The sequence below is a fragment of the Camelus ferus genome, chromosome 22 (genome assembly GCF_009834535.1).
Source record: "Camelus ferus isolate YT-003-E chromosome 22, BCGSAC_Cfer_1.0, whole genome shotgun sequence".
Taxonomy (NCBI): Eukaryota; Metazoa; Chordata; class Mammalia; order Artiodactyla; family Camelidae; genus Camelus; species Camelus ferus.
In genome coordinates this window covers 22,544,236-22,567,049 of record NC_045717.1, presented here as the reverse complement: position 1 = coordinate 22,567,049, position 22,814 = coordinate 22,544,236, and the positions used below count along the sequence as shown (strand labels likewise).

At 51.2% G+C, this 22,814-nt stretch overlaps 1 protein-coding gene across 3 annotated transcripts in view; it reads right to left on the bottom strand.

Moving 5' to 3' along the window:
- INSR (insulin receptor) overlaps positions 1-21,537 on the bottom strand; it is a 114,491-nt gene extending 92,954 nt beyond the window's left edge. The window contains exons 1-2 of one of the 3 annotated variants that reach the window (XM_032466238.1): positions 20,863-21,537; positions 4,847-5,398 (exon numbers count right to left, since the gene is read on the bottom strand). In XM_032466238.1, coding sequence (XP_032322129.1) covers positions 4,847-5,398; positions 20,863-20,962 — 652 coding nt within the window. In that variant the 5' untranslated portion in view covers positions 20,963-21,537. Of the gene's footprint in view, positions 1-4,846; positions 5,399-16,896; positions 16,917-20,862 lie in introns of those variants that run through there. The other 2 variants (XM_032466237.1, XM_032466239.1) reach the window with 2 other exon arrangements.
- Between the last annotated feature and the right edge of the window lie 1,277 nt (positions 21,538-22,814).

Below are 22,814 nucleotides of genomic sequence, written 5' to 3'. Positions count from 1 at the left end.
TTGTAAACTGACTACACTTCAATCAATCAACCAATCAGTACCCGGTCCTTAATGTAATAGTGCATCCCACCTTCCAGAGGCCCTGAAACACGGACGGAAGGGCAAAGTCAAGAAGGAGAGACTGGCCTCCCTCTGCACCCCGCTCCTGCTTTCTTGCTGATGTCCAGAGACGGCATCGCTGACCAGTTCCCTGGCGCCCAGCAGGCCCCGGCTTCACCCACCCATCTGACTGGCAGCGAGCAGCTGGGGTGGCCTCCCAGAAAAAAAATGCCAGTGGGTTTGGCCAGAGCAGCTGGTCAAGCAAGCCTCGTGGTTTCTGGTCCCCCCTCCCCAAAAGCCCAGAGCTTGGGGTCCCCAGAGTGTCGGGAGCCGAGCACCAGGTAAGCGTGAGTCCGAGCGCCCAGCCCTCCTCAGCAGGTCACGCGGTGGGCCTTTCCCTCTGCCTGCCCCCAAGACCGAAGTCGGAAATGGAGCCAAGCTTTGGCAGACACTTCCCCAGCGGCTGGTCTGCCCAGAAAGGGTAGTAGCCTTATGGTGCCTGAGAGAAGCTTCCAGAACCTTCACAAGTGCCAGGGGCTGGACTTAGTGCACCCTGTGTAGAATCTCATTCCACCCCCAAACCACAGCCCTGACAAGCAGGTCCCATCATCATCGTGGCTCTTCAGATCGGGAAATGCAGGCGTGGTCCAGCTCGTGAGCAGCAAACGGCAAAGCGAGACTCGGAACAATTCTCGTGACCACCTGGAAGCGGGGCCAGCAAGGCCGGCCCTCTGGATCCTAAGGGCTCACGAAGGTGGGGGGCGGGGAGGTGTTCTCCGACCCTGGAGACCAGTTAGGGCTTCGCCCCAGGCTTTCGCCCACAGACCTCCCTCTTGTAACCTTCCCCACAATGTCTGTATTTGTCACCAGAAGGTCCTCTCCAAGGAGGCAGGGGCTGTTCCCTCCTGTGGCCCCGAGGACCCCAGTACCTGGCACATAGCCGTCTCTCAATAAACACATTTTGTGGCCCAGCGTACATGGACTCTGCCTGTACTCTGCCCATCCAGGACTCCTTGCACTTGACCTCTACTGGCACCTCCACCCTGAATACACAGACACAGTGATGGAGAGGGAGCATCTCAAGCCACACAACACAGTGACTTTTTTTTTCCTTTTAATTACTTTAACCATTGTGAATTTTTTTTTCTCTCTCTGCCAAAAGCATCATTGTTGGGGTCAGGTGGAAGAGGGGACACTGTAGAAAAGGCTTAAACTGGGTCCAAGGACCACCCAATGCATTCATGCCAAATGCTGACCAGACCTTTGATGTTTCCTGAGCCTGGCCATCGTGCAAGAAAAAGGCTCGAAGAGACCTCTAGGAGAATGGAAGACTTGATGGATAGCTTTCACAGGTCTGTGTCTGTTGCCTAAGACAGGGGAGTATTCTCCAAAAGCTCATTTCAGTCTGTTTTGCATTCAAATGTCCCACACCATGTTGTATAAGCCTTCTAAAGCCACAGTAACAAAGTAATATTTTAAAAGCTGGAGGTGTACACTCATGTTCAGAGCAACCTTATTCAATAGCCAAGAGGTGGAGGTAACCCAAGTGTCTATTGATGGATAAATGGATAAGCAAAATGTGGTTCATCCACAGAATGGAATATTACTCAGCCCTAAAAAGGAAGGAAATTCTGACACCTGCTACCACATGAATGAACCTTAAGGACATTATACTCAGTGAAATAAGCCAGATTTAAAAAAAAAAAAATACTGTATGATTCCATTTATTTGAGGTCCCTAGAGGAGTCAAATCCACAGAGACAGAAAGTGGGATGGTGGGGGCCAGGGGCTGGGGGAGGGACGGTGAGTGAGTGTTTCATGGGGACAGAGTTTCAGTTTGGGAACATGAGAAAGTTCTGGCAATGGATGGTGGGGATGGCTGCACAACAATGTAAATGTGCTTAATGCCACTGAGCTGCATACTTAAAGATGGCTAAGATGGGAAATTTTATGTTATGTGTATTTTACCACAATTAAAGAAATGGAAGGGGGAAAAAAAGCCAGAGATGAGTTGTACTCAATAGACAAGAGTGTCTGTTCAAAAAAAAAAAAAAAATCATATCTTGACATCTGTTACCAGGACAGGACAATGCCTTGCCTAGGGGACCCCATCACTGATTACAAACCAGGGGCAGCTGACATCAATGCCAGACGCCAGGATCTGGTACCTGGAAGGTCTCAGCCGCAGGAATACGTGCAAAGCCACACCTTCCCTGGTGGCGAAACCCCCAGTGCTGGAAAAGCAAGCCCTGTTCTCAAAAGCACAAGATTAAAGAAAAAAAAAAAAAAAAAAGCACTGCTCAAAACATTAGGGACATTTCTGCAGATAATACCATCCTGGATATTTTGACTAAAATCGGTACAGAAATAAATCCACAGAGGAATGTCTTAAATTATATCTCAAGACGTGTGAGCCTGGAGCATTTCAAACAAGAATGTGAATTTGGAGGACGGAGCACTGGGATGAAAAAGTGTTCGCTGTTTTCCTGGTGCCCCAGCTAGAAGTGGCTTAAGCAGCTCTAAACAGAAGGGGCAACCCCCACCCGCCCCCCCACTCTTCCTCCAAAACACACATGCTATTTTTGTGTCTCAGACATGCTACAAACCCTCACTGTATTTTATTAGCTGTGTGGTCTTAGCAAATTAAGTAACCCCTCTGGTCTCTAAAGCAAGGATAACAGAGCTCCCCTTGCAGCTGTGTGTCCACATAACACAGGAGGTCCTAGGCAGCCTCTCCTCCCCACCCCCACCTCCAGATTCTTCGAGATCATCTCTCCCACCCGGTTCATTCACCCACACCCCGAATCCTACCCATGGCTGAGAAGTCTCCCTGTTCTCATACAAAATTCCAAGTCCACGGGTGGTCCTCTACTTCCGCCAGGACTTTGCCCCGGCTTCGATCCTTCCTCTCGGGCATCACTTGGCTTCTCTGTGTCCCTGACCTACCGACGTTCTCAAGACTTTTCCACAGTATAATGATCATCATTCCTTCCCCATCCACAAACCACCAGGCTCTCGTTCCCTTCATCGCTCAACCTCTTAAAGAGCGGTGTCCACTCTCACCTCCTGTTTCCTCCCGTCCAGCATCCCAGACCTGAAAGGGCCCCTCCCCGGAGGTCAATGGAGTCCTCCCTACTGAGTCCAGGGATGCTACTTAGGACTCACCCTGTGTGGCTTCCTCATAGCTTTGAGCTCAGGTAAGAAGCCCCTCCTTTATCCCTTCCCGTATCTTTTGTGATACAACCCTTAAACCATCCTCTCACTCTCTCTCGTTCCGTCTCACATTCGCTAATTCTTCCCCGGGAATTCCGCAATGTGGGAAAGAGTCAATAAAACAATCAACAAGTAACACAGTGTGTGTGTGTGTGGAACTAGTCTTCCTGGAAACCAAAACATTACAAAACAACACTGATTAGAACAGTAACAGCCCCAGAGAGAGAAAAGGCAGGAGTATTTACAGAGACCCAGAAACAGACCCCAAATCAATGACAAAGGCGTAAATTTCTTCAATAAATGGCATTGAGACTCTGACTAGCTTTTGGGGTGGGGAGGGGAATGGATACTCTTTTGAATCATGAGCACAAACAAATCCCAAATACCCAGGACAGTTTTTTTAAAATGATAATAATTAAAATTAAAATAGAAAACTTGGAGGGAAAAAAAAAGCATTCATTTTTATGGATAGAAGGGAACTTTCTCAGCATAAAATAATACGAGAGGCATGTGAAAATCCAGCTCTGACCTCCATAAACATTTTAAGCTTCCCGAGCAACTGACACCCAGAGTACTTTCACCACTGAACAACAACGTCTGAAAACGTAATTGGCAAAGAGTTAACAGTCTTCGTCAAGGAAAACCACACACAGATTAATATTTCAAAAACCACTAAAGCACAAAAAAATAAACGGACAAAGGCTACGAACAGGAGGAAGAGAAAACCCAAATGATAAACAAACATGTTTTAAAAGGTTCGACCCTGATAGGAATCAAAGAAACGCAAATAGAACGATGACACCACCTCAGCACCTCCCTCCGGGAAGTTAGGAAAGACTTTTCAAACAACACTCAAAAGCTGGCCAAGGTGTTCCCTCTCAGCCAATGCGAAGAGTAGTGCCCTCTGGTACAACATTTCCGGAAAGCCATTTGGCAATCTGTATCAAAAAACTTTGACCCAGAAATTACACTTCAGGAAAAGCAAGATGTGAAGGGAAAAAAAAAAAAAGTTCCATAAAGCTTTGACCCACCCCAAATGTTCACCCTTCTTTGTGAAAACTGACAATCATCCAAATGCCCCCAAAACAGGGAGAGTTAGTTAAGACAGAACAGAACCACTAGCAGGAAGTACCCCCAATCATTGTGGAATACGGATGGCTGTTTTGGTTTTTTAGCTTTACACAGTTCTTTTTTGCAATCTGCAATCTCACTTCTATAATCAGATAGAAAATAAATTTGGGTTTTTTTGACAACAAAGTCCATGCTCATCCGCTTGCTCGAGCAAGAGGAACATTCAACTGTCTAGCCCAGGATTTGGCAACATCCGGCCCCCTGCTTGGTTTTGCAAATAAAGTTTTATTGAAACACAGCCACGAGCACTTGCTTATGCGTTGCCTGTGGCTGCTTTCCCACGCCAATAGTGGGAGGCTGAGTGGTTGCCATGGAGACCAGTGCAGACTGCAAGGCTTAAAATATTTAATTTCGGAGGCTTTGCAGGAAACTTTGCCACCACCTGGTCTCGTGAATGCCTCCAGCTTCTTTCTAACCAACAAACCATGAGAAACGGCTTAGGCCCCCGCAGACCCCGGTGTACCTTTCTGACAGTGGCTGTGCGTCCAACACCGCTCGACAAATTGCCCATTGATGACAGTGGCAGGGCAGTTGGTTTTGCCCTTGGCAGTGCCTGGACAAATGTCCCCACATTCCTCGTTGTCATCTTTGTTCAGCACGATGTAATTATCCTCCACGGAGTCCAGGATGCGCGACCAGTCGATGGTGGCCAGGTAGCAGAGCTCATTGTTCTTCTCGATGCGGACCGAGCCCCGCGTAATGTTCATCAAATTGTAGAGGCCAAGCTCCTTCAGATGAACCATCTCGAAGATGACCAGCGCATAGTTGAAGAAGAGGCGGGAGCCCCGGATGACCGTGAGGTTGGGGAACAGGTCCTTCAGGCTCTCCAGCCCGTAGACCCGGAAGAGCAGCAAGTAATCGGTGATCATGATGAGTTTGGGGAAACTGAGGTCTCGGAAATCCTCAGGCCTCGTTTTGAACATCAGCAGTATCTGCAGATGTCCTTCGATGACGGAGCAGTTGGCCAGCTCGTGCAGCCGGGTGAGGTTGTTCCGGATGTCCATGCCGGGGCACACTGCAAGTGCAGACAAGCAGAGAGCGGGACAGGTGAGCAAACCCCCCAAGGATGGTTTGTAAGAATCAGCGGCAGAGCCAGCTACACGGGCATGTGACCCGGGTCCTGCACCCGCTCAGAAGAGCCCTGCGCTTGGCTTAATGCTCTTCCCTCCACCTTGAAATCCCTAATCGTTTTTGACCGAGGGGCCCCAGGGTTTCATTCTGCGCTGGGCTCTGTGAATTCTCTAGCCAGCCCTGATCGGTGGCTTTCTCTGTGAAGTGTCCATGCCTAAGTAATTACTCTCAAAGGGCAAAATAATAATAATAATAATTCCTTTGGCAGTACCTGTGAGAAGCCTTAAAGTCATTGCATCAAAGATGACGCAATGGAGACACTGGGATTACGAGGGATTGAGTAATGCAGCAGGTGCCAAAGGGGAAAGGAGAACCGTCCCCAGTGAGTCAGTGGCGATAATCTTCAGGAAATAGATTTATGGGGGTAAAGGTGCCCGCCTCAGAAACGGGACAAGGAGAACTGACACTGTTTTGTCAATTCTCCCACCTCAATGACGCTCCTTCTCAACCTGCCTCCCTGGCAGGCAGCCAAGGCCTAATTACCTTTACCTGGATGTGGCAAGGGCTTGCCAGAGAGTCTGATCTCCCCTGCACAAACACCCTGCATGCTCATTCTCCCGCAGGTGGCCCCTCCATGGCTCCCCAAGGCCCTGCACTTTCCTCTCAGGGCCATGGAGGTTCTGCTCCTGCATCTGCACCATGTGACAAGGCCTGCCCACCACTCACACAATTCTGCCCTCCCTGTAACGTGACCTATGAAGAGGAGTGAGTGAAATCACGCAGTGGCTGGCACATAGTAGGTGCTCTGTTAGCGTCAGCTGTTTTGTTTCGCCATTGTTTGTTTCTCCTGAACGTATCACAGCCATCTCTAGGGGAATACGCCTTCATTCCTCTGGACCAGAGGTGGGCAAACATTTTCTATAATGGTGCAGACAATAAATATTTTCAATTGTGCGGTCAGACAGCCTCCATCCAGACTACATCACTCTGCCGTTATAAGCTCAAAAGCAGCCAGAGACAATGAGTGGCTGCGGCTGTGTTCCAATAAAACTTTATTTATAAAAGCAGGCTGTGGGCTGGTGGTTTCGCCCTGCCACTGTAGTTTGGTGACACTTGCCCTAGTCCAACACAGTCCAACAGAACTTCTAGAGTGATAGAAATGTTCTCCATATGCATGGCCGCCGTGGAAGCCGCTGCCATTTGTGGCTGTCAGGCACTTGAAATGTGGCTAAGACTGAGGAACTGGAGATTTGATTTTACTCTAGTTAATTTAGAAAGAAATAGATACATGTGCCTAGTGGCTACTGTACCGAACAGGGTAGCCCTACCCCCTTGGGCTGTCAAAGTCCTTTATACCTTAGCTCCCTATTTCTAAATCCAGCCCATCATCCTCCAAGATCCAGTTCAGACACCACTCCTCCAGGCAGCCTTCTCTGATTTCCTTTCCTCCATATACCTATTTGGATCTTACCCTCATCCTGTGTTCCTAATACTGGAGTTAACCTTCAACAGAACTGGATTCTTTAGACAGCTTCTCCTTGCAAACACACACACACATACACTCACTCACTCAGAAATTAGGAGCAAGCTTTGAGGGGACTGAGATGCCAGTTCCAGCCCCACACACTCATGCCACTCAAGTCTGGTCTGGGGCTCTCAGCTTCTCACATACACAGCAGCCACATACAAAGGTCTGGACAGGTACTGCTTCACGGACACCCCCCAACAGGCCCCCTCTGCACCCCACAGGTGGGGAAACTGGACCTCTGAGAGGCAAAGCCAAGGACACTCAAGGACATATGGCCCCCCGGTGACAGTCAAGGTTGCCAAATTTAGCAAATAAAAATGCAGGACACCCAGTTAAATTTGAATTTCAGATAAGCAACAAGTACTTTTTAGGATAAGTATATCCCATGCAATATTTGGGCCATACTTACCCTTAAAAATTATTCATTTTTCTATATAAAATTAACATGGTGCCCTATATTATACCTGGCAACATACAGCTTAGACTCGGCCACAGGTCTGGGCTTCTGAAGCCTGAGCCTCACACTCTGTATTTCACACAAACACACAAAATTGTGAAATTGATGCAAATACAAAGAACACAAGCCCACCGTTCTCCCCAAGCTGTGGGAGGACCAAAATCAGATATGAATGTGCATTCAAAGATTAACCAGCTGTTGGACATCAGAGAAATGCAAAAACAAACCACGATGAGATACCACTTCACTCCCACCAGGATGGCTAAAATTAAAACAACAGACAATAGCAAGTGTTGACAAGGATGTGGAGAAATCGGAGCCCCCATACTTTTCCGGTGGGAATGGAAAATGGTGCAGCTGCCACACAAAACCATCTGGCAGTTCCCCAAAAGGCTAAGCAAAGAGTTACCATCTGACCTAGCAACCTACCTCCACTCCGAGGTAGAGACCCAAGAGAAATGAAAACACAGGTCCACCCAGAAACATGCATACAACTCCACAGCAACGTTATTCATGACAGCCAAAAAGCGGGAACAACTCAGATGTCCAGGAACTGATAAGTAAATAAACAAAATGTGGCGTGTCCATACACAGGGAGATTACTCGGCAGGAACACGGGAGGCAGCACTGACACAGGCTGTGACACAGAGGAGCCTTGAAAACGTCACGCTTGGTGAAAGAAGCCAGACACAAAAGACCACATGTGGCGTCATTCCTTTTACATGAAACGTCCAGAAGAAGAAAACCCATAGACACAGAAAGCAGGTTAGTGGTTTCAAGGGGCTGGAGGAGGGGGGATGGGAAGTGACAGCCAGAGAGTATGGGACATCTGTGGGGGTGATGAAAGGGTTCTAAAATTGATTGTCGTGATGGCTGCACAGCTCCGTGAATGGACCAGTGCACTAAGAGCTGCCAAACTGTAAACTTTACAATTGTAAAGTGAATTGTATGGCACTGAATTAGATCTCAATAAAGCTGTTATAAAAAAATTAAACAACTACAATTGTACAGGACAACAAAGAATTGCTTTTTTTTAAATCTCCAATGACTCTAACAACTCATTTAAGCCATGTGTGTCTCTATGAGTCTAAGACAATAGAGCAATTTATTCTTGGGACAGGAAACACTCAGAGGATGTTAGAAATGGTGCCAGCGATAGATGTCAGGCCTTCTACTGGCTTTTAATTCCTCGGGGTGGGAACTGAAAGGTGCATCAGGTTCTTAGCAAGTGGCACCTGGCTAATCACCACTCTGCACACAGGTAGGGAAGGACCACATGGAGCAGGGGGAGGAGGGGGGTCCTGGTGACAGCTAAGGCACTTACTATGTAAAGCACTTGGCCACTTTCTGGAGGACATGTTCTCTGGATTAATTCTAAAAATAATCCCCAAAATAAAATTAAAAATAATCCCAGGGGAGGTGCCATTTTCACACCCATTTTTGTGATGAACAAATGGGGACTCAGGCTGTTTCAAGTGGTAAGGCTAGGATTTCAACCAAGCATTCGAGTGCCAAGTGTATGCTGTAACTATGTTACAGTTTTACTGTTTTTGTTCTCTAAAAAATATCCCAAAGGAAGAAGCAGGTGAATGTGACTTGGAAACAATAAAATAAGGAAACAATGAAATGATTTTCATGTAGTGGCAACCTGGAGGAAGCTTGTGAAAGAGAATTGCCTTCCATCACTCCTCTTTGACACAGCCTGGGACAACCAAGGAGGGCTTCCCAGAGGAGGTGATGCCAGGACTAAAACCTACGCAAACAGTGCAGTAAGAATTATTCAGCTCTGCCTGCTTCATTCTAAAATCAAGCCACAGCTTGTTGCTGTCAGTCGCCTGGGCGTGAAGGGTCTAGAGGAGCCTCATCTGATAGAAATACAATGTCAGCCACACATAAAATTTTAAATTTTCTCTAAAAAGGTAAAAAGAGACAGATGACATTAAAGACACTTAATTTAATCCAATGTATCTAAAAATTTCACTTCAACATGTAAAGCAATACTAAAGAATTATTCAAATGATGTTCTACAGGATCATTTTCAGACTCGCCTCCAAATACTGTTTCACACTTACACCATGTCTCACTTCAGTTGCTAAACTTTGATCAGAAATACTCAATCCATAAATGCAGATTTCATAAAATGAATCACTGAGTATGTGGGTCCTTCCTGTCCCCAAGTTGTTCCAAACATATTAGAGAGCTCTCCAATAACAGAATCAAGTCGTGCTTTCTTTTTTTAACATTTCAATCCACTAAAGTGAAATAAAACTTTACATTGACATTTAGATGAATTAAAATTAAGTAAAAGTACAGTTTTAGTCACTCTGGCCACAATTTCGAGCGCCCCACATGGACAGTGGCCACCAGAGTGGATGACATAGCTATAGAGACCATTTCCATCAAAGCGGTATGTTCTCTTCAGCAGTGCTGGTTCGGAACTTCCCCCTCAGCTGGAGGCATCTGAGAATTTTCCAGAAGGAGAGAAGACTGACGTAAGACTGTCCTGGAAAGTGTCCCCCCTCTCCTGGTTTTCTCTCCACCACGAAGGAAGCAAAGGAGAAGTATTGAGCTGGGAAGGCGGTACCTAGAAGATTCTGAAACTCCTTAAGAATGCTAAGAGTTTCAGAACTTCTGCTTTCAAAGTGATTCCTTAGACTGATTCCTTAGGCTCAACATTCTTTAAAGGCTCCCTGGTGACCAGTTCTGGGGCCACCCATTCCTCTCCGCAGTCTTTCCAGTCTTAACATTGCTTCCTCTGAAGTTCAGGAGTCCTGGCCAACAAGCCTTGGGTTCAGGTGTCAGGCCACCACCCTGCCAGTTTCAGGGCACGCTAGAAACCCAACGGGTCTGGCTTCCCAGACCCGGCACCTCCCAGCTACATAATCCTGGGCCACATGCTCAGATGTCTGTGTGCCTCAGTTTCCTCACCTGTAAAGGATAGTGATCGCATCATAAAAAGTATGAAGGAGTGGTGAGACCTGGGGTCTGGCCACATCCACGTATTAGTTCTCCACTCCAAGCGACACGACCCCAATTCCCAGATTTATTCCCTTCAGAAATTAGAATGCTGAGGTATCAGATACCCTTAAGATTCTCCATCTGCCTGAGAGACTGGCTCTCCGAACAGACCTCCACAGAGAAGGGAACACGGAGGAACTGCGGCAGGTGGCGGCAGCAGGAGACCTGGATCCCAAAGTCGGGTCTGGAACCGGTAAGTCACTCTTTTATTCATTCAATAAACAAAGGCTGGCTGGGCATCCTGGTGTGCCAGGCATCCTGCTGGGCATGGGGACTATCAGGATGGATAAGGTGCCTTCCAGCACCCAGAGACTCCTGTTCTGGAAGTCTGCTGCAGGTAGGTTCACACATGCAATATGACCTTGATGCCAGCCCACTGAACCCCGCACTGTCCACAACGGCCCAAGACTCAAAACAACATAGCTGTCCATCAAAAGGGGATCAGTTAAATCAACCATAGTCCATCCACATTCTGCAATGGTTCTTAAAGTGAGGTCCCTGGACTGGCAGCATCAGCATCACTGGAGAACCTGTTAGACAGGCAGATTCTCAGGCTCAACCCCAGACCTCCTGGATTAGAAACTCAGATGGAGGAGCCAGGAATCTGCATTTGCCACGCCCTCTAGGCGATTCTGATGCCCACTCAGGTGCAAAAAAGCAATGATACAACGCAGGGGTCAGCAAACTTTTCCTGTGAAGGGCCGGACAGTAAATACGTTTGGTTTTGTGGGTGATGTGGTCTCGGTAGCAACTACTTAACTTCTTATTTGCAGCACTAAACCATGACAACGTGGTGTGGTTGTGCGCCAGTAAAACTTTATCTAGAGATACTGAAATTCAAATTCCATAAGTTTCATGTTTCGTGAAGTAATAATTGGAATTTTTGTTTAATCACTTAAAAATATGAAAACGATTCTCAACTCAGGAGCAGGTGATGGGCCAGACTTGGCCCGTGGGCCATAGCTTCTTCACATCCAATGCAATGGAATGTTATGCAGCTGTTAAAAGGAATAAAGAAGCTCCTTAGGGGAAAAAATCTCCAGGATAAATTGTCAATAGTAAAGAGCAAGATGATTAGTCTGAGTGATATGCTATCACTTATGAAAAATGGGGGGAGGGAAATAATTACACATATTACTGTATATGCACTGTTCTCTAGAACGGTAAACATGCCCTCCCCCCCCAAAAAAAAATGCAACACTGATTGTGGAAAAGGAGGGAGTAGCCAGGTGACAAGAAGGGAGAAAGAATTTCACTGCCAATGCCCTTCATACCTGTGAATTTTAGCTCTGCGGCTGGATCATATAACCAAAGTCACAAAAGGGTTAAAAGGAAATATAAATGAATAAGAGGTAAGGAAGTGAGGCTGCAGGATATTCTTTCCAGGGATCTTGTGAAAGGAAAGAGCCAGCATGACTCGTGGGGGCATCAGCTTCAGGGAGATTTATGGATGGGTCAAAGACGGGAGCTGAAGCATTTCCCAGTATTTTCACAAAAATTCCCAGCAAAAGCAAGGAACAGTCCACAAAGAGAAGATCTCAGGAGGCTGGTCTTCAGCCCAGATGGAGGGATGTGACTTGAGTAGAAGGGAGGGTCCCTCTGCCACCACTGAGGCCAGTCATGCAGGGTGGGAGCCCCCAAGGAAGAGAGGGATGCAGATGAGAACCATGGACCATCAAAGATGGAGAAGGGGTGGGGGGGATGGTGTCATCAGTGGCCCAGAAATGAAAAAGGGCCACGATGAGACTTTCACCATCCAGACTTCGCCCGATGCCACCAGTCTTGGGTACTGACAGCATCTTTTGAACAAACGAAGAGCCAGCAAGGGGCTGTGGGGGATGTGGAAGTGGAAGAAAGTTCCAGGGAAAGACAGCACCCCAGGGGTCCCCATAGGGTTCCCTCACCTCGGGTGGGAAAGGCAGGTGCCTGAGCCATGACATTCACAAGGCAGGGGCATCACAAGGCTGGAGGAGACCTGAAAATTCCATGGACCGTGGGTCTGCTGTGGGAGACGAGCTCAGAAAAACAGGCTTTGAAAGGGCAGCCCCCGAAAAGCTACAGCAGGAAGAAAGGCCAGCCGGGGCGCGGGACGGGCTCCAACGGGAACCGCTGGGAGGGCGCGGGGGGCGGGCAGTGCCCAGCTGGGCTGTGGCTGATACGCAGAACGCTGTCCGCTTGTCTAGGAAGAGGAGAGGAATCAAGGCAGAGAGAGGAACACGTCCCCCTCAAGGTCACAAAGCAAGGACAAGACAGAGCTGAGATTTGAGGCCAGGATAATAGTCTCCTGAGGCCACCCTAACAAGGGGCCACAGGCCAGGTGGCTGAAGCAAGGTAAACTTATTTTCTCCCAATTCTGGAACCTAAAAGTCCAAGATCAAGGGGTTGGCAGGCTTGGATTCTGCTGGGGCCACTCCCTCTGGCTTGCAGATGGCCGTCTTCTCCCTGTGTCCTCACGTGGGCTTCCCTCTGTGCGTGTCTCAGTCTTAATCTCCTCTTCTTATGAGGACACCAGTCTTACTGGATTAGGGCCCACCCTGAAGATCTCATTTTACCTTGATTACCTCTTTACAAACCCTGTCTCCAAAGGCAGTCACATTCCGAGGTGCTCGGGTTAGGGCTTCAACCCGTGAATTCTGGGAGGGGACACAGCTCAGCCCATCACACACAGGCCCCCAGGACACCGGCACCTGCACCCTTAGTCATCACACAGGGTTTCTCAAAGTGTGCTCCGTGGACCACCAGCATCAGAATTCCCTGGAGTGGGGAGGCGGGCAGATTCCCGGGCCCAGCTCTAGGCCCAAGAATCTGCATTTTAAGCAAGGTTCCCCGAGGATGTGTAAGGGACTCAAGCAGGACAGACATATGGTCTACCCGGCCTGGGCCACCTCTCCAGCCCGCGTTCCTCTGAGCTCTTTGCCCCAGGACCAATGCCATCAGATTCCTTCTTTGGGGTTATTGATTGTTACTAGAGGGAACCCCATAAGCCTGGCGGACTGGCTTCCACGAATTTCAAAAAAAGCTGGACGCACACCCATTTTACCTGCCTGAGCCCCCGGCAGCCGTGTCTTCAGAGCCACTCCTGCCCTCAGTTCTTGTCCTGGTCAGCTCGGGCCGCTATATAACAAGATACTGTGGCTGGCTTCAGCAACAGATGTTTATGTCTTACAGCTCTGAGGCTGGATGCCCAAGATCAAGGTAGGCAGCATGGTCAGTTTCTACTGAGAGCTCCCTTCTCGGCTCGCAGGCGGCCACCTCCCTGTGTCCTCGTGTGGCCTTTCCTTGGTGCGTGCATGCCAAAGGGAGAGAGCTTTCTCTTTCTCCTTCTTCTTTTAATGCCACCAGTCCTATCAGTTTAGGGCCCTCCTCTTATGATCTTGCTTAACCTTCACTACCTCCTAGAAGCTCTCTCTCCAAACATAGTCACACACGAGGGTTAAGGTTTCAACACATGAATAGGGAGGAGGGAGGTGGCAATTCAGACCATAGCAGTTCTTTTCCAGCCAAACCCTTCTGCTCCTAACTTCAAGCCATCCCATCCTCTCCAGGACTTGGCCCCTCTGGGCTAGACTTTGCTTCCTGCTTTGGACAAACATGTATCAAGCCCTTCTCTGACCCACACTTAGAGTGTGGTTTCATTGATCCACACAGTCCATGTTTCACTGGAACGCACCTCCAACGGGCAGACCAATGTCTACGGGGACCCAGACAGATACTCGCAGTCTGTACTGACAGGGAAGGAGAATGGGATAGGTGATGAAGCAGAGAGGGGAGGAAGGAGGCCTCTGACCTGGTTCCGTGAGGAAGAAGCAGGTGTCCATGGGTGAGAAGGGGGAAGAAGGGTGCTTGGGGCACAGGAAGCCAAGGCAAGCACGCGAAGAACAGAGAAGCCCAAGGAACTGCAGCCCCGAGCTTGGGGAAGTGAGATGCACATCCCACAGCTGGGGCCAGGCTCAGCTGCCGGGGGCGGGGGGGTGGGTGGATTTAGCTGGCAGCTGCGGGAGGACAGAAGCAGGAAGTAGAAAAATCTCTCCAGCAGCAGGGAGGAGAAGGTTCTGGATGGGACCCAATGGAACCACCTCTATGGCGTGGTCTAGGGGCCTATCGTGGGGGTGGGTACAAGGGAACAGGTGAGACCACAGAGATACTAGGGAATGAGAATCCACGGGATGTGGTCCCCAGGGACAGTAGAGGAGCAGGGGGAGAAGTGAGGGGCCACCGCTAATGGACTTGGAGATGATGAGGTAGGACCAGTGTTGGGTGGCGAGGACAATAGGCTCAGTTCAGGGCACACTGAGTCCAAGGAGGCTCTGCGATGCTCCCCAATGTGGGTCCAGTGGGCGTTGGGAAGATGTGGGTCTGGAGCTTGGGAAGAGGGGCAGATGCTGACAGAAGTGAAGACAGAGGGTGATATAACCAGGAGGGGCCAGGGCAACTGAGACAAGAAGAGGATGGAGGGTGGGGGGAGGGGTTGGGGGCACCTGGAGAGCACAATATTTAAGGGCAAGGAACTAGAGAGAGGACCAAAGACACACAGCTACCCCAACACCGACACCTTCTACAAGCCTGTCTAAAAGTTCTGGGACGTCTGGGCTAATTCTTCCAGTCAATGTCCCAAGGACATCACACATCCAACCACAGGATCCTAAGGGGCTTCCATGCCATTTCAGGAATCCTGCCTTCTCGTGGCTACAGATAAGGACGAACAGCGCCACAGAAGACACAGGAAAGAAAACCAAGAGAGGTCTTGCAAGGTCAAAAAAAGTAGCAGATGTCTTTGATACAATGTAACCGGATATAATTAGGAAAGATCCTCCATGAGAACTCATCCCGTTTCTAATCTTCTGCAAGGAAACAGGATCCATCTTCGAAAACAGACGAGCGACAAGAAATCACAGAAAGGCCACCAGAAAACAGGTAGGGCCCAGCCCTTTTTACGCCTTTGTGTCCAACCACCACCTTCTTCTGCACTGTTAACAAACGCAGCTTTTTGGAAAGTACCTATGTTTTCCACGGTCCCTCAAAGGCAAAGGAGAGGAGAGAGAAGCTCCTGCTAGCAGGCTGCTATTCCTAAACACAGACCAGAAGCTACCATATAAACCTGCTGTGACACCATACCCTTATGGAATTGGAAGAAAAACCCAGCTTTGAAATCAAATTTTAATCCTCACCAGTCTGCCTTGAAATCCAACTGGGACTCATATCCAGCTCTACTGGAAACAAAACATGCTTCTGAAACCCCTGAAAGCCATGGGGCACCTTCCAGCCCAGGGTCAACAGAACACAGGAGACCCACCGCCTCCCTGAAGCACAGGCCAGGAGCTTTGTGCCGTCTCATGGAATTGCCACGAAGTAACCAAGGATTTGTGCCCAGATGAAAATCTGACTATGCATGGGGACCATGCTAAACAGCAAAACCACCACCAGAAAGCATATAAAATATGCAAAACCTGGCACTAAATACATTGCCAAAGAGGATACTTGCTTTAATCCTTGGGGTTGGTATGAATCCACATTGGAGACCGTATGAATCCTGCTTGTAGCAGAAAGGCAGGGTGTCACCTTATTTGATCTGAGCTGGAACGTGTGTGTCAGGTGAGTCTAAGTCTTTGCCACTCAGTGCATGTCCAGGAATGACCACTAAAGCGCCGAATACTGATGGTGGAGTTACAAATACATTTCAGCGAATAGGCGAATTCACAAACATGGAATCCAGGAACAACGAGAAACGTATGAGCACTGAAATTTAAATTTTTTAAATTTTAAGAATACTGATCCAATGCTAAGATACTTCTTAAAGCCTGGAGCAAACTACAGGGATGGACAAGGATCAGCGTTGCCGGGGTTCGAGGTGGGGATGTTGTCATAATAAGAGGGTGGCTGGAAGGAGTTTGGGTAGTGATGGATGGGAACTCTTCTGCATCCTGGCTGTGGGGACCACCACCCAACTCTGCTGGGGGCTGAAATGCAAAAACTGTGCACCCCAAAAAAAGGCAACTTTACTGTGTGATCATTTTCAAAAAAAAAAAATGTTTAAAGACACACACCAAACTGGTAGCATAGTCACCTCCCAGGACAGAAATGTAATGGTTTTAGGGACAAAGTGTTGAAGGAGGACTTTTGTTTTTTCCTCTCTGTACTCTTATAAAGTTTTTTGCAATGAGAGTGCATTACCTTTTTTTTTTCTTTTTTAATTTAAAAGCCATAAACACAGTCCGACTGCAAAACAGAAACCAAGCCACCCTCAGGTTCTTAATAGAAATTAACATAAGGGGTCTCAGGAGAGCATTTCCTAGCAGACACCACTTTCTTTTGGTACCAGAGGCAGAGCACAGAATCCTCATTCAATGCCAAGAGGATGGTTTAAATAAATAAATCCTACGATCACACACACACACACACACACACACACACACACACAGGGAGGGAGCATCACCGTTACCTTCTCACCATCATGCCCTTGCTGCAGCTCGCTCTGTAAGGGGAAGACACAGCATCCCTGGGCCGTTCCTTCAACTGGGTTCATTCGAAGTTGTGCAGGACTACACGGGCCATTAGGCACGTCATCATGACCCTCAAGGAGTTTGTTCTGAACCAGGAGTCGGCAGACCTTCTCTGGAAAGGGCCCAAGTGTCAATATTGTTGGGAGCCACACGATCGCAACTCTTCAGCTCTGCCGTCAGGCACAAAAGCCGCCACAGAGGATGCATGAACGGTGGGGCATGGCTGTGTGCCAGCAAAACTTTATTTACAAAAACAGGTGTGGGCGGGCAGGACTGGGCCCCTGTTCTAGATAAAGACGGTTGGCTGCATATAAATTAAAAAGGAAGTGAGAGAGAATCAGAGGAGGGAATGCAGAGGGGGCGAATATCTTAGCCCAGGAAAGGAGCAGAGGAACAGAAGAGAGAGGCTGGGGAAAGCCAGGTGCAGGGGACAACGCACTGGGAGGCTCCCCTCCCAGTGGGAGGCCGTGGGGAGTGGCAAACCCAGAGAAGTCAACTGGGGTGAGGCTGCAACTGGGGGGTGCGGGATGGCTTCTCTAGAGCCATCAGGGAAGCGATGGAGACACAAGCCAGATGCCGTGGGCAGAGCAGCGGGTAAAAGGTGCCAGAGCAAGGGTGGTGGGGGCCTTGGAGGCCGGGGGCAGGCTTGGCAGGGGACAGCGAAGAGGTAGGTAGTGAGTAATAGGTTCAGGGGAGTATTGAGTATTTACGGGCTGAAGAGAAAAAGGCTCCTGGGCGATGGAGATCCCTGAACAAACAGAGGGGAGAGAGCAGGGGATCCAGGTGGGTAAGTGTCCTACACAAGGAAATCGTTATCTCCCCAAATGCAGTGGTTCTCAAGTCAAGATGGTTAGCAAGGTCTGAAGACACTTTAGGTTATGATGATTTGGAACGGGGAGGTGGCATCTAGCGAGCAGAGACCAGGGATGGTGCTCAACATCCCACAATACACAGGACCGCTCCCCTCCACCCCATGCTTCCTGCCACCAAGAACTATCCAACCCCAAATGGCAAGGACACAGAAGCGGAGAGGTTCTGCTCTAACCAAGTAAGAATGGAAGTCACTGATGGAGTGGGGTGAGGTGGGGACCCCAGGGGGACTCACCCCAGTGACCTTTATGAGTGAGTGGGGCAGGGATGAGAGGCAGGTCTCCAGTAGAGAAGCAAAGACAAGGACTGGACTAACCCCAGGGAGGTGACCGAGCGAGCGGAAGCTGTGCTCTGAGGGTCCCGGATCTTGTGCCAACCTCGAGAAATGAGGGGGGTCTGGGAACATCTCACACCTCAACTAACCAAAGCACTGGGTGGCCCCCACCAAAGCCCGGTCGGTTTTCACTTTACTTAATCCCACTTTGCCTTCATTCTCTGCAATACCCCGGGGAGTCTCCGGCCAGAGGCAGTCAACCGGAGCAGGAGCGGAGGAGGAAACCATTGCCCAGTTCGGCAAAGCAACAGATCCCCCACGGGAGGATGAAGCCGGGTGGCCCATCCACACGACATCTCCGAGAGAGTCCTCATTCCTTAAAACTTCCCGTTGATTTCCCTCTATCCCCCGTCCCGCACCCCTGCCCAGCGCAAAATGCCGAATTGGTTGATACTGGAGATGAACGATGTGTAGAGTTTCTCACCCCTCCCCAAAGCCCCAGAGGGCATCACGTGTTATTCATTGGGTAGTATTTTCTTAACCTTTCCCACAGGGCTGGGGTGGGGGAGGCTCGGATCCAAAAGAAGATCCTTTTATTAAGAAACCGGTGCTCCACAGTCAAACTGAGGTCCTAATCTCAGCTCTGCCGCCTCGCTGAATTTCCTCACCTTCAAAAGGGATGATAAACTTTACCTCAGAGCGCTGTGATGAGGATTAACTGAGGTCATCTACGTACAGTGTGTAGAACAGCACCCCCTGAGTGCGTGCTCTTATTTTGTTTGTTTATTGGGGGCAGGGCGATTAGGTCTACTTATTTATTTATACATTTATTTCATGGAGGTGCTGGGGACTGAACCCAGGACCTCATGCATGCTAAGCAAGTGCTCTACCACTAAGCCATATACCCCTCTGGTTAGTTAGGAATTATCTCGAGAATAAAGGAGCCGTGGCTTGGTGAACTAGTGAGAACAGGAAGGATAGGTGTTGACTTAAGAATAAATATTTATCAAACACCTATTAGGTGTCAGTCACTGTTCTAGATTCTGGAAATGTAGCAGTGAAAGAAAGAAACATAAGCCTCCGCCCTTGTGGAAACTGTAAACATGTATGAAGTTGTAAATCCATCTACTGACCCCCAAAAGCCCAGGCACAAATCCACAATTAATTACCAAAGCTGCAAGGAACAGAAGAGCAGGGAACCACACGTACATATGGGTGTGCGCACACACAGAGGCAAAGCCTGACATAGGTCTAACAACTGGTCTGGGGTTTTCTTAACAAGAACCTCAACCAACTGCCACCCTGCCCTCACGGAGCACCCATTGTATACCAGGCACCTGGAGACATTGCCTAGTTGGCAGAGATGCTCAGCAAACCCAGTTTGTCAACTCACAACCCTCTGTGTGCTTTCCCACACACCTCAGTCACCATCAGCGAACTCAGGAACTTTTCTTTCCCTCCCTGACCCATTCCTCATCACAACTGATTTCCTTTTATGGAGAAATCTGAAGTCACCCGACAGATATTTTTTGAAGCAGGGTCTCAGCCATCATGGTGGGAAACCCCAACTACATTCCCTTAAACGACTCTTCAGTCCCTGACCCACAGCCAGAAAGACGTGCTGTCAACCCCAAGAAGGATGCTAGGATTTGCCTGGGTCTGCTGCCGGCGCAGAGACGCCCAAGAGGGAGGCTCCCTCCCTCAGGGCTAGGGGCTGGGAGAGGCTGACCACGGGCTGGAGACCCCTGGGGGCTGACACGTGAAACTGCGGAATGGAGGAGGGAGGTTATCAAGGAGACATGGGGTGTGGGCAGCAGTCCAGAGCCTCGAGCCCGCGCCACACACAGAGAGTTCAAGTCCTCCCTGCGGCACTGACTTTGGGGCAAGTGAGTTACGTATCCTCCCTGAGCCTCAGTTTACTCCTCTATGAAATGGATGAATAACGGTATCCGCCTCCAGGCGCCGCTGCAAAGGTACGGAGAAATAAGACTGACTAGCCTGTAGCCTGGAGGGGGGGGGGGGGGGGGCAGATGCCCGCGCCAGCAAGACGGAGCCCGTCTTTAACGTTTTGCTATTTTGTTCATCGTGGACTTCGGAGGATTCATCCTAAAGCCCGCAGTTACTACCGCTACAACTGTGCTGTCGCCAAGGCGCTAGAGTTTGCCTCTGGAGATCTGGAAACAGAACCCAAAAGTGTAAACACGGACCTGAAGTCAGAGGCAGCCAAGGGGCTAGATACCAGGAGGGGAGGGGCGGAGTCTACAGTTCCCCGCCCTGGGCTGCGACACCTACCAGCTGGGACCCCCCAGGCGACCTCCAGTCCGTCTCCCTCGACTCTGGCTCCAAACTGTGTGCACCCCAGGCATTTGGCTGTCCGAGGCTGTCCAGTGACCCCGCTTCTCGGAGACGACCCAAAGAGGACGTGTGTCGCGTCTCCGGAGCCAGCTGGGCTGGGAGAGGTCCAGGCACGGGTCCGAGGCGCGCTCGGGAGAGGCGCCCGCCGTGAGGCGGGCACTGGGGCAAGGTTCCTCCAGCCCGGGGCCCGCACGCGGGGCGTGGAGCCGCGAGCCCAGGAGGGCAAAGGCCAAGGTCAGCGGCTTCCCGCCCCCCGCAGGGCTGGAGCGACCGTCCCGGTCACCCGCCCCCCGCCCCCCAACCCCCACCGAGGAGGGTTCTCAGTCCACGGCGGGGGTTCCATTTTGGCAAGCTGTCCCCTCCCCACCGCGCTGTTCCCCGCCCACTCCCGCGCCCCCAGACTCACCCTCTCCAGGGTACAGGTGGCCCGCGGCGCCCACCAGCAGCGCGGCAACGGCCACCAGCAGCGGCACGGCCGCCGCCCCCCGCCCGCCCCCGGCGCCCATGGCTGCGGGAGCGCGGGGCCCCGGAGGATCAGAGCGCGCGGCGCCGGCCCGCTGGGGACATGCTCCACGGCGGCCGCCCGGGAGGCGCTGGGGGCCGCGCGTCCTTCTCGTCCACGCCGGCGGCCCGCGGGCCGCAGCCTCCGCCCGGGAGAGCCCTTGGAGCAGCCTCGGGAGGGGCGCGCGGCCTCGGCCGCTGCAGATCGGGCGGCGCGGCCACGGGGAGGCGGCCCCGACTCCGAGCCACTGAGGCCCGGGCCCCGTCCCGCGATCTCAGCAGGGCCCGGAGCCCCGCGCTGAGCCCCTGTCTCCCGGCTCTCGGCCCCGAGCGCTCGGGGGCCGCGGGCGTCGGACGCGCGAACAAACGGACGAGCGGATAAACGGACGTGCGGCCAGGCGGGCGGGCACCTGGCCTGGCGGGCGGCGGGCGGGCAGGCGGGCGGCGGGAGCGAGGGCTGCTCGGCCCGTAAACAACGCGGCCCGTCAGCTGGGCCCTGTGCGGGCCGCGGGAAAAGGCGGCGCGGATCCCGACTCGGAAGGGACTCTGCGCCCGGGTGAGGCCCGAGACGGGTGGAGGGAGGGCCGGCAGAGGGGGAGGCGCCGCCCCGCCCCGCCCCGTCCGCCCACCCGCCTCCCCACCCCGGGCCCCGCGCCGGAGGCCCCGCGGCGCCCCAGATCCCTGCCCAGCCCCAGCGCCTCCCGTCTCCGAGCCGGGGAGGGGGCGGGGGGAGGGGGCGGGTCCAGATGCCCGCGCCCGCAAGACGGAGCCCGTCTTTAACGTTTTGCTGTTTCGTTCCTAGTGGGCTTCGGAGGATTCGTTTTTATTTTTTTTTAATATTGCGTTAAAATACTGCTTATCTTGGTTCCTCGGTTTTTTGATACTCCCTTAAATGTTGATCTCGCCTCACCCTCGTCCCAGTCCTGCCAGCGAGTGTCGTCCTGGAGCGCGCGGGCGCCCCAGAGGTCCTGCCCCGAGCGCGCCCCGCCCAGCGCCAGGCCCCTGGGGACAGCCACGTGCACGCGCGCCCCGAGCGCTCGGCGTTCTCCGTGGCCGGGGCCCCTCCGCTCGGCTCAGGTTAGAGAAACGACACCCGGGAGAATGCACACCAGGCGCTGGGGACGTTGGGGTACAGCGCAGGTGGGCACACCCAGCTTTCAACCCGCAGCCCCAGAGTCCACGTGTGTTAGAATGTCCAGCAAATGCCATTCACGGATAGGACATGACAATGGTCAACCGGCCATGCTGAAGAAGGACGAGGGGCCTCAAGTACAGGAAAGCCAGAACCCAGTGGGAAACTGGTTCCTTCACCCTTCACTTCCTGGGTGACCTTGAAGGAGTAATTTTACTGTCGCTGGTTTGGCCTCACCCGTGTGATGCTAATAACACCTGCGTGCCGGATCTGGGGGAGCTGCAGGGGAAATAAAGCCTGCGAAAGCACCCAGCACAAGTCTCGGCTGAAGGCATGCATTCCTCCTCTATTAAACAAAGGTTTGTTGGCCCGAAGCAGGGCCCACTGTTCTTCCTACCCAAACCTATCCCTGCTTCCTGGCCTTTCCCTGGGCTGTTCCCCCAGGCCATCTTTCCAGCGCCTGGCTCCACCTCTCTGTTCCAATAAGCCACCCCTGACCACCCTTTGCAAATGCTCCCCGTCCCCTCCTTCCTTGGTGCTGGTCCCTGTTTCTACATCCCACCAGTGTCTCCATCTGAAATTTGGAGTTATTGTGTGTGTGTCTTTGTCCCTTCCCAGGAAGGCAGAAATCTTGTCAGTCTTGTTCACAGTTTTACACCCCGGTGCCTGACATCTCCATGGCTTAATAAATATTTGTTGAATGGAAGGATCAACATGCAGTAATG